The following is an 11,648-nucleotide window of genomic DNA, read 5'->3' as shown; positions in this document are numbered from 1 at the left end:
GTATCACATTTACCTTCTTTTATTAGTCTGGCTAGTGTTTTATATCAAGCTGGAAGAAGGGCATTTCCCTCAGTATAGAAAGTATCCTAATTAAGACAGATAAGTCACACTGCCTTTGTTTATGTCACAATTGTCCCTGTAGCTAGAATTAAATGATGCTGTCAAAGGGCAATGCTAGTGTTTGATGGCTTTTAATATTTTTGCCTGTATCAAAAGACTAAATAAATGCAATCAATATTTACAATTCCTAACTCTCTAGTAATTATTCCAATAAAGAGGTCTTCACACTCCCAAGCATCGATACTTGCTCTTCATAGCCCTAATAAATCTGCTCTCAGAAAATGAACCAAGCTCAGCTAGTGCTTCAGGGAGAATATTAGCAAACATGAAGCTCAGAATGTGATTATCCAAACTCCTCAGCACACGGGGCTTACTGAATATGGATTTTAAAACCCAAACACTTAATGAGAACTATCAAGATAGAAGAATCATATCACCAGTGGGACAGCATCTTATATTTAGGGTAGCTCCTCAGTCAAGAAGCTCAAATAAATGTTTTAAACAGCATTGACTATTCATCAGAAATCATCCTACAAATATCTACCTCATAAAATAAAATCCAGCCATGGAAGAATAATATCCAAGTGTTATTGAAAACCTCCTGTTAGCTGACTCTATGTTAAAGATATACATGGATTCACAAGAGCCTCGTGAAGTAGATCCTATTTTTATTTTCAAGTGACAAATGAGTACACCATAGCTTTAAGAAACTGCTATAGGCAGTCTCTAGGAAGGGTGTGCCATATATTAAACTTGAATGTGTCACTATATTTATTTTATTACAGTTTTAAAGCATATGTAAAATACTCTTATGTAAAATGTATTTAGTGCATATTAACAATAGTTATTAACAGAGCTGTTTACCTAGAATCAGTGCTAGCCACTTTCTTGTTTCAGTTTGAATAAGGTCAACATCCTACAGAACTTTCTGTGTAAACTTCAGTTAGTAAAACCTCTTAGAATGACTAATCATTATGTTTTACCTAATAACTTACTTTTCTTGAGATAAGGTCTTGCTGTGTAGGCTGGACTATGATGGTAGTGTGGAACTATAATTTTAGTTGCTGAAATGTGGAAGCAAGGACATTAGGAGTTAAAGACAGCCCAGGCTCCCGACAGGGAATTCAAAATCAGCCTGGGCTACATAAGGTACCATAACCGTGGTATAAAAAAGTAAAAGAAAAAACATATTGTGCAGAATAACAGAGAATAAATGAATGAGTACCTTCAGTATCCCAGTTATTCAAGAACTTGTTTCCTCTCTCACCTCCCTTATCTCCAGTTCCATCTCCACTTACACACTTTGAAGTGGTTTCTTAAACCCAGGTGTTTGTATGTTATTGAAGATCAATTTACAAGAGAAACATGTATAATATAAGACACAAGGAAGAATATTAGTACCAGATTAAAAACTTGTGTTTGGATATTGTGGAATAATCTTTGTGTACACTGTGAAGATGTCTAATAGAAAGCTGAACAGCCAAGAGCTAAACAGGATTTTCAGGGCAGAGAGAATACTGGAAGGAAGGCACAGATGCCTAGAGACAGAGAACAAGTAAGACAAGCAGGAGGAGAGGTAATAGCTGAGAGCCAAGAAATGAGTTGATTTAAGTTATAGGAGGTAGTTAGAAACAAGCCTAAGCTATTGGCCAAGTTTTCATAATTAGTAAGTCTCTGTGTCATGATGTGGAAGCTGGCAGGTGGGACAGATAAAGACTTACAACAATAGAGGCATTATTTAGCCAACATTTCTTTCTATTTCCATTTTTGTTGAGGTATGGATTCATATAACATTTGCATATACTTATGGTCTACAATGATGTTGTCTTGATATATGTATATATTTTTAAATTATACTGTCTTAGAATTCTCTGGATGAACAGAACTATTGGAATGAATTATAAAAATGAATTTATTAGATTGGTTTACATAGCAGGGGCTGGGTTTCCTAACTGTGGTCATCAGTGTTGTCTTGGAGTTTCTATTGCTGTGATAAAAGACCATGATCAAGAATAAGTTGGGAAGGAACTTTCAGTTTTTAGTTCCATTGCACAATCCATTACTTAGGGAAGTCACAGAAAGAACTCAAAAAGGAAGTGACCTTGAGGCAGGAGTTGATATAGAGGCCCTGAAGGAGTGCTGTCTACTAGTTTACTCCTGTGGTGTACTCGGTCTACTTTTTTATAGCACTCCGGAGCACCAGCTCAGGGTGCTCCCACAACGAGCTGGAGCCTCACACATCAATTGCCAATCAAGAAAGTGCACTACAGGTTTGCCCACAGGCCAATCTGGTGGAGTCATTTCCTCAACTGAGGTTCCTTCTTCCCAAATGACTCTGGCTTGTGTGAAGATGATACAAGCATTCTGGAGGAGCAAAGAACAAGAAAACTGCTCAGTCCAAGAAGCTGGGTGCCTCAGTACCCCAAAGCTGGCACTGGAGGTCTGGATAATCCCTGTGAACTGATGGCCTTCTGTCTGTGTTAGAAGGAGCAAGGCCCTGCTATCAGTAAGAATGACAGCCACAGAAACAGCAGCAGTAGCAACAGCAAAACAATGTGATAAATTCATTCATCAGCAAGAAGCAAATGCAGGCACAAAATACAGCATTTCTTTTCCTTGTACATCTGGTATCTGGCATCTGGACCTTCACAGGAAAAGTGGCACACATTCTGTTCTGGACAGTTCTTCTATCTCTCCAATTACTTCTTCCTGGAAAACCTCTTGAAGATCTGTAAAAGGCATGCCTCTAGATTGATCCCAGATCCCGGTGAGTTGCCATTCAAGATTATCACAGAGGCCAAACACAGGAACATAACTATCATATTGGTTCTTCACAGCTTCAGATTTAGGAATAATGAGATATGAATTTCCTATTAACAGATTCTGTACAATCTGAATAACCAACATAGAACACTTCTTAACTCAGGCTGCTATAAGACATACTTAAAATGAATGGCATATGCAACCAGAATTACTTTTCATGGTTCTGGAGGATGACAAGTCTAAGATCAAGACTCATTTTCTGGTTGATTCAGTCCCATGGTGAAGGCCATTTTTCAGGCTAACAGATGGCTACCTTTCCTCTATGTCTCAGATGGAGGAGTTGGAGTTAGAAGCAAGGCCTCTGCTATCTATTCTTATTGGGCATTAATCTAATGATGGTTGGATGATTAGACTATGAATATAATATATTCAATGGCTGCAATTCAAAATTTGTTTTGAGAAATACTAAAATGTACCAAATACAGGCCAAATAAAAACTACACTCCAATATGCCAACTACAGGGCCTATAAAAATATCTTGAGGCATTATAGACTAAAGAACACAATGATGGTAAAACTTCATAATTTATTTTATTAACTTTGGAAATGGTTTTTAAACACAAGATTTAGTTTGTTGAATAAGAATTGACATGGGATGTAAGGAAAGGATGACTAAGTAAAAAATTCAAGATTGTTCTTTCTGTATAATAACAAACCCAACTGCTCTGTCTTTTCCTTTTTTTTAAATCCCAAACCCTCATTTAGGAATCTTTTAAGTATGCTTTGACGCCTCTTACACAAAAGGTTGAAGTAGTTTACTGACATTCCCAGGAGATTTTCACTTGATAGACAACTGTTGAATTTACTCCAAAGTTTCTCTAAGTGAATCCTCCCTATCTGCTCTCTTCTGCAGCCAGCAGGTCAGCCCTCCCTGCCTTTGAGTCTTCCTTATTAAACACAGCTGAAGAGCAGAAGCATGTTGTCAGGAACAGAATGACCTATGTTCTTAAAGACTTTCCTCCAGGAAAGCATGTGATGATGCTCTTCGGAAGCATATATTCATGGAACAAAGCAGTCTGACTGTTTCTCCTCAAGTTCTTACATTTTATATATTTTCTTCTTCTAAGCTCTATTGCAGCACCATGTTTTTTTAACTTCAGTAAAGTTCTATAAGGATTTTCTGTGATTTTTTTTATTTTCATATAAATAAAGCAATACTTATTATACCTACTATTGTAATGTTTTTCTGTGTCAACCACTATAGATTATATGAAGAGGTATGATGCACTAGCTACAATTCTATAAATAAATGCAATATTCATTTTAAGGTTATACAATTATTGACATATTACTCTAAATAAATCTAAATGTAAGCACACAGCAATAATTTTGGCAATGATCTTTGGAGTCATTCTGCTATCTCCAAACCTTTTTTAATTTAGAATTTACATTGCTCTCAATTCCTGTTGAGAAATATTGATGAACTCTCCTTTATGCACAGCTGAATGCTCACTAATAAGGCAACCTTCAGGGTTTGAGAGATGGCTCTGTAGTTAAGAGTATGGGCTGCTCTTCTAGAGGATCCAGGTTCTATTCTAAATCCTCAAAATTCTCAATTCTCAATCCTCGGTTCCTCACAACCTACTGTTCCAGTCCCAAGGGATCTGACACTTTCTTTGTCTTCTGGCCTCTCAGGGGACTAGGCATGCTCAGGGTATACACACACATGCAGACAAAGTACCCACACAATAAATAATACTCTATAAAAGACACTTCATGATTTTTACGTTTTTGTTGTTGTGCTTCTTTTTCTTCTTTTCATTCTCTACCTCCCCTCTTGTTTTACAAGAGTATCTATACCATCTGCCTGATTCACAATGGTAATATTAAGATGCTGCTCTCTTGTGAAATGTCACGTGAATTTATTTGCAGTATAAACAGACTAGTAAGATACCTGGGATCCTCTATAATCAGTTATACCTGCTTTTAGGGGTATCTAGCATTACTTTATAATCAAGATAGTATTTAGAAGCTGAATGGTGAAGAAAGCAGAGAGCATGGAGGCCTGCCTTCATATTCATCCAGGGCCAGTGTTCTTTACCAAAACATTAAAAGAGAACACAGTATTTGTAAGATACTGTACAAAAGAAATATCAGAACTGGAATCTTGAAAATAGTAAAATACATAGTTTTATGAGATAAAAGTAAGAAAGCTGATAAAAATGTCGTTAGTACCTAATTTACAATATTACGTGGTGATGCATGTCACATTTTTATTGTACTTTATTATAAGGTATGTAGTTATTTCAGGCTTTTAAAGAGTTGTCACATCCAAACCAGAGAGCAAATATTTTCTCACCCTACTTTACTCTCTGGATAAGAAACAATGTATTCTTGGTTCAGTGGTCTACAAAGAAGTCAGGTTCTGTTTGCTTTTAATGTAAATTAAGAAATGACAGCTTTCCTTTAAACTAAATCCACTGAACTTGTTACTTATTCCATGAAATAACCGTCTAGAGCATTTTAATTCAAGCATTTTAGTTGGACAAATTAGAGGACCATAACCGAGTAACTGTTTTCCTGTCTAATTACTTGAATTGCAGTTCTTCTGTTTCTTGCTCCAGTGGTTTTGGAGATCTTACTGAAATTAAAAATGAAGCACAGATTCTCGCCACCATATATTTCCCAAAGATTCTAACTTCAGTATCCTTTACTTTGCAATGAGTATGTTGAAATTCTTAGTAATGTGCTTCAACAACAGATGTATCCAGTTGTCTCCAGATAGTTTGGAACCGACTGAATATTCAGAATCTCAAACTATGAGTCTTGAGTTTCAAAAATTCCGACGACTGTACTGAACAAATCATCTCTTACAACCTTATCATGAAGTTCCAGCGTACAGGATGTGTAGGGATTGGAATTTACTCCAGTGTTTGGATGTTTGGAAATGCTACCTGTTGGATTCTGAGCGCCCCATAGCAGATGCTCAGCCCAATAATGCTCTGTGCATCTTAAACGTGGGCGTGGTTAAGCAGGTAGGTTTCAATCAGAGCAATTAGAAATTCAATTTGCCCCAAAGCCATCTCCGAACTCATTTTATTAGTTCCGAGACTGCCATGTAAGTGGCAAAGTAAGCACTGGCGGCTGTGCTGGAGAGCAGGCCGAGGCGGGCCGGCGTGTTCCCGCAATGCCCAAGCCCACAGGAAAGCGGCGGCAGCACCCAGCGGAGGACAGGGCTTTCCCTGGCGCGGACACCGGGCTGAGCAGCACAGCGTTCCCCAGGGGCGTCGCGTGTGAACCGCCAGCGGACCGCAGGCTCAGGGGGGCCGCTCAGCCGCGAGAGACGAGGACACGCCTCAGCTCGGGCCAACTCCCGGCCTCCCCTGGCCTCCCGCCAGAGCCGCCCGCCACCTTTCTTCCTCCGCCCGCCCGCGACTGAGCACCCGGTCGGGCCTAAGTTCGCCCGCGCCCCGTCGCGCGGCCCCCGGGCCCTCGGAGGGAGCTGGCGGCTCGACTACGCCGGACCGATGTGGCGCATGCGTGGTGGCGCCACCCGGAGCGGGAGCTGCGGCGGGGACGGCGGCGGCGGCGGCAACCGCGGAGAGTCGGGCCGCCTGGGCCGGGCCCGTGAGGGCGGCGGCGGCGGCAGCGGCGTGGGTTGGCGAGGCCGCGCGGGCGGGGCCCGGCGACAGCTGGAGGAGCGCTTCGCCGACCTGGCGGCCAGCCACCTGGAGGCCCTGCGCGCGCGCGACGAGCGGGACCGGCAGAACGCGCGGCTGCGCGAGGAGAACGCCCGCCTGCGCCTGGAGAACCGGCGGCTGAAGCGCGAGAACCGCAGCCTCTTCCGCCAGGCTCTGCGGCTGCCCGGCGACAGCGGCGAGCGGGAGGCCGCCGACCCGGCCCGCGGCCCGCACGAGCCCGCCGCCGACCGCAGGGCCGGCGCGGGAGGCCGCGAGGGCGAGCCGGGCAGCCCCAGGGCGCTGCGGGCCCGGCTCGAGAAGCTGGAGGTCATGTACCGCCGGGCCCTGCTGCAGCTGCACCTGGAGCAGCGGGGCGCGCGCCCGCCGGAAGACAGCGGCGACGCAGCGATCCGAGAAACCGCCACCGGCCTGCGCGCCCAGGACCCGGACGTCCCCGGGCCCTGGCTGTAGCCCGAGGGCGCGGCCGGAGGGGCGGGGCCAGAGCGCCCCCGCCCCCTCGGCGCTCGGCGCCCCGCCCCTCTCGGCACGCGGAAGCCCAGGATTTGTGCTCCCGGGACTGCCGCCCCACCCATGGGCACTTCCGGGTGCCGCACTCGTTGGCCTGGGTGGGGCGGGGCGGGGGATGGAGAGGAGCCAGAGCTTTCTATTTCTAATTTCCACAAGTGCAGAGAGCAACAGCCAAGGACCCTGCTGGTGTCTGGAGAAGTGGGAGGCCTAGCTACTCAAGGGCCAACTTTAAATAGCAGGAACTGGGTGCTCAGCAGCACCTCCTAAATCCTTGAAGTTTTCAGTGTTGTGAGGACCAGTCGTCTATCTTTTCCTCTCTCTGTTTTTTACTCATTGAAGGATGAATAGTGTTTTCGAGTGCATAATGCCTATTCATTCTTTAGTTCCCTGAATCTTCTGATGTTATCTCTTTTGCGACCAACATTTATGTATGTTTTATAAATTGTTATTACTTAGATATCCCACCTTCTTTAGGACTTTTTATAAAGAAGAAAATATTTATAACTGCCTATCACTCCAGTCCACAGACATTTAATATTAATATATTCTGGTGAGTTCACCTCCAGAGATTTCAGTTTTTTTTTTTTTAAGACTATGTTCTGACAGGTGATCATTTGAGTTGATAAATAAAACTGGTGCATTAAAAATTAAATTTTCCATGCTTATTATTTTATGTGGTTTGAAGTTTTATAGGACCCTCTAAGGTTATATATGCATATATGTTGCATATTTTAATTCCTGACATTTTGTCTTTTATAATCTTATTTACACAATCTCTTTTAAAAAAATCTCAGGATAGTTTCAACAATATTTTATTCTAACATTTCATATTAACAATGCTTATTCAGTTATGGTTATTTAGGCTGATATTTAAAAACTTTGAAGAAATTTTATATTACTTGCATATTATTAGACAAAAATCTCTCATGAATTACATTTTAGTTGTGCAGTTGGTATCAGAAAAAGAAAACAATGGCAACACATACGCTAAGCTTTTTTATTAAAATTTATTATTTATTTATCTGAGAAAGAGAGTAAATACTCGGTAGTTCAGTGTCACCTGAAATTCTGCCCTTCTCCCTTAGCCTATGGAGTGCTAGGATTACAGGCCTCCACTACCAGCAACGTGTCTTCTTCTATGGTCATCTTTATAGTATTTTTCTTACTAAGCACTGAAGAAGATGCAATGTGTCTGATAAAATTTGTGGAAGTAAAAAGATGTGCTGTCTTTATCATTGACAATAGTTCTATAACAAGAGCCAGGTCGATCAGAGAAAAGTGTAGTCACAAAGTTACATGTCCCACATGCCCAGGGGAAACTGTTGAAATCTCCACCAAAAGAATACAGAGCCCTGTAGAAATAAGTGAATGATAGACTAAGAGGGAAACCTAACAAGGCCTATCTGTTTAGTCTCCTCTTGACCACAATATGTGGCATTCCTTCCCTAGGGTAAGGGTCATGACTCCTTTCAAAATATAGTTCTTATGACATCAAGTTCACTAATTTTTTTTTATAACTATCTCAAACAGGAAAGCACAGGATGCTTAAAGTAGTGTGTATATATTTTATTGCTGTGTCTGAGGAGATTTTTCTCAAACTTGCCTTAGAGAAAAGAGAATGATGATCTTTATAGTTTGCTTGTGGGAAGGAGACAACTTATGAAATACCTCAGAAGGTGGAAAAGAGATATTACTTCATGATTCTTTCAAGGTATTCAGAATAGGTACATTGATTTAGAGAATTGTGGAGCCTTATGTACGTCATTTGTTCAAAAGGATTTAAACAATGGGAAACACTTCAGGGGTCACATAAGTAATAAAGAAATAAAATGTATACTATGTAAGGTATCTCCCAGAAAAGTTTAAACACTGTATTTTAAATACTTAACTACAAAACAAGGACCAAGGGGAGTAGTGAATTTCTTTGTTAAAAATTTTGAGAACACTTTGAACACTGCTTGTAGGTAACTGATGTTGAATTGTGAATATTAAAGGAAGTCATTTTCTGTGGCCAGAATGTGAAATAGACTTTCCTGAGAAGGAGTAGGTACAAGAAAGTTAATACTACCCCTACTTATTTCATGTTTTTACGGGGACATGAAACATTTATGAAAAGCAGTAGAGTTTAAAAATAAAATGAATGGAATATTTTGTCTACAATTATTTCACCATAGCTTCAGATTTAATTTAGTTAATTTCCTTAAGACTTACAATTTTTTCCTCATCAGCAAAATGAACACAAGACCTACCTTGGAATATTGTAAAAACACTTATTGAGATATTAAAAACAAAAGGCCTGCTTCAAAGTGAGTGCCCAATCAGTGAAAGTGGCATTCTGTAGCACAAAAATAGCAAGTCCGTATCTTATTTACAAATGGCATTGCTTTGTGGGGTTTTCTATATGACGTTGTAAGTATTTTCATAAAAATGTTGATACTTTTCAATACTTACAAGTAAAAAAGGAGGAAATAAAACTTGTATAATGAAACAATAATGTAATACAGTGTTTAAAGGTATTTCTGATTAACACAAAATGGAGAAAATTCAACAAGGGAAATGATTTTTTATCCCTCAGCACCTTTTGCTTAAAGCTGTGCACATTGTTACTGTGAATAACTAACAAACTTATCAGATTTACTGCTGGGAAAAAATGTAATTGGTGAGGTACAGAATCAGATTTACTTTTTGTGCACCTTTCATGAAAGATGATAAAATTCTCAAAACTGCATACCCTATAAAATTGGAGAAGGCACACACACATTTCCACATTAATGACTTCCCTGTTGGCCGTGAGTAAAGTACCTTAAGGTGTGAAAAATGACTTGCTATAACAAAGCATATAGCCATTTAAAGAGTGGATAAAGTTGATATTACAAAAATTACCTAGGGCCTAGTATAATCTGTATAAAACTAAAAGTGTAGAATATTCTACTTTATTAAAGGAACACTTTATTATCGATTTCACATTTGTTATAAAATGAAAAGAGGTTGTACAGCTTATTTATTTTATATTTTACATATTGATCCCAGTTCCCTCTCCCTCCCTCTGTCCCATGCCCCCAACTCCCCTCCTATCCTATCCACCCCACCCCACTGCAGAGGGAGGGTGATGCATTCCAGGAGGGATCAACAAAATCTGACAAGTCATTTGCAGTAGGGACTAGGCCCTTCTTCCTGCCTCTAGGCTAAGGGAGTATCCCTCCATGGGGAATGTGTTCTCAAAGTCCTTTTGTGCACCAGGCGTACATTCTGGTTCCACCATCAGAGGTTCCTTAAACTGCCAAGGCCTTCTAACTGAGACCCATGTTCAGGGGGTTGGAGTCAGTATAATGCTGGCTTCCCAACTATCAGTCTGGGGGTCCATAAGCTCCCCTTGTTCAGGTCAGCTGTCTCTGGGTTTCTGCGGCCTGGTTTTGACCTCTTTGCTCATCACTTCTCCCTCTCTGCAACTGGATTCCAGGAGTTCAGGTCAGTGTTTAGCTGTGAGTGTCTACTTCTGTTTCCATCAGCTACTAGATGAGGGCTCCATGATGGCATATAAGTTAGTTATCAATCTCATTATCAAGAAAGGGCATATAAGGTAGCCTTTCCACTGTTGCTCAGATTGTTAGTTGGGGTCACCATTGTAGATCTCAGGACATGTCTCTAGAGTAAGTTTTCTCTTCAAACCTATAATGGCTCCCTCTATTATAGTATCTCTCTTGTTCGCTTCATCTATTCATCCCTCCACTCAATCTTCCTGGTCCCACATGTTCTCCACAGCTTATTAATAGAAGCAAAAATGTGTTTTTAGCAAAAATTATGTTGAGAATAATTGGCTTCTAATAGAGATTTTTATAGCTACTACTCTAAAAACTATACTTTACCTTCTCTATGAAACTGAGATGGGAAAGAAAATAATATAAAGTGAGATCTTACAGCAGTGATCACACAACAAACTATTTTTGGCACAATTAAACATTTTTAAGACACCTTTGCTAATACATGATATTATTATAATGGAGTTAATACTAAGTTAATACATTTAATTAATAATGTATGCTAAAGACAATAGTACCATGATCTTGATTCCAATACAAAAGGAACATTTGATACTTTTTTTTTCTAAAAGGGGGAGATTTTACTGAGAATTTGATGTACAATATATGGAAAATTTCATGGATCACTATTTACATTTCTATGTACCAATGTGTTGATTGATTACAGGTTGATTTTTCTACCACAATCACACTCTTTTTATGTTTGTTTTTCCTTTTGCACATGGTCTCACTGTATATTCCTATATGGTCTAATACTTGCTGTATAGACCAGCTGGCCTTTAATTCATAGATATCTGTCTGCTTCTCTTTCTGAGTGTGGTGATAAACATATGCACTATCATAAAAATTATAATATATATGCACATATAGTTATATATTTGAATACATGATATGTAGGATATGCAAATATATTCATGCAATGGAAATAAAAGATTAAGAAAAATACATTCATTGTAGCCTCCTTGCAGTATAAGAATTAGTCTTGCTCATTTTTCAAAAGGCAAGCTTAAACTAAGATTTGCACGTCTCAAAAATGATATTAAATTATGACACTTTTAATCCAGAGATGATATGGCTT

At 40.2% G+C, this 11,648-nt stretch overlaps 1 protein-coding gene across 1 annotated transcript; it reads left to right on the top strand.

The window, feature by feature from the left end:
• The first annotated feature begins 6,303 nt into the window (after positions 1 to 6,303).
• On the top strand, positions 6,304 to 7,005 carry Tusc1 (tumor suppressor candidate 1). Its single transcript, XM_051188175.1, has one exon. It carries the CDS (start codon positions 6,351 to 6,353, stop codon positions 6,972 to 6,974), a length of 624 nt encoding a protein of 207 aa, XP_051044132.1. The 5' UTR covers positions 6,304 to 6,350; the 3' UTR covers positions 6,975 to 7,005.
• Positions 7,006 to 11,648: the final 4,643 nt, after the last annotated feature.

The sequence above is a fragment of the Phodopus roborovskii genome, unplaced genomic scaffold (genome assembly GCF_943737965.1).
Source record: "Phodopus roborovskii unplaced genomic scaffold, PHOROB, whole genome shotgun sequence".
Lineage (NCBI taxonomy): Eukaryota > Metazoa > Chordata > Mammalia > Rodentia > Cricetidae > Phodopus > Phodopus roborovskii.
This window is presented reverse-complemented; position numbering and strand designations above follow the sequence as displayed.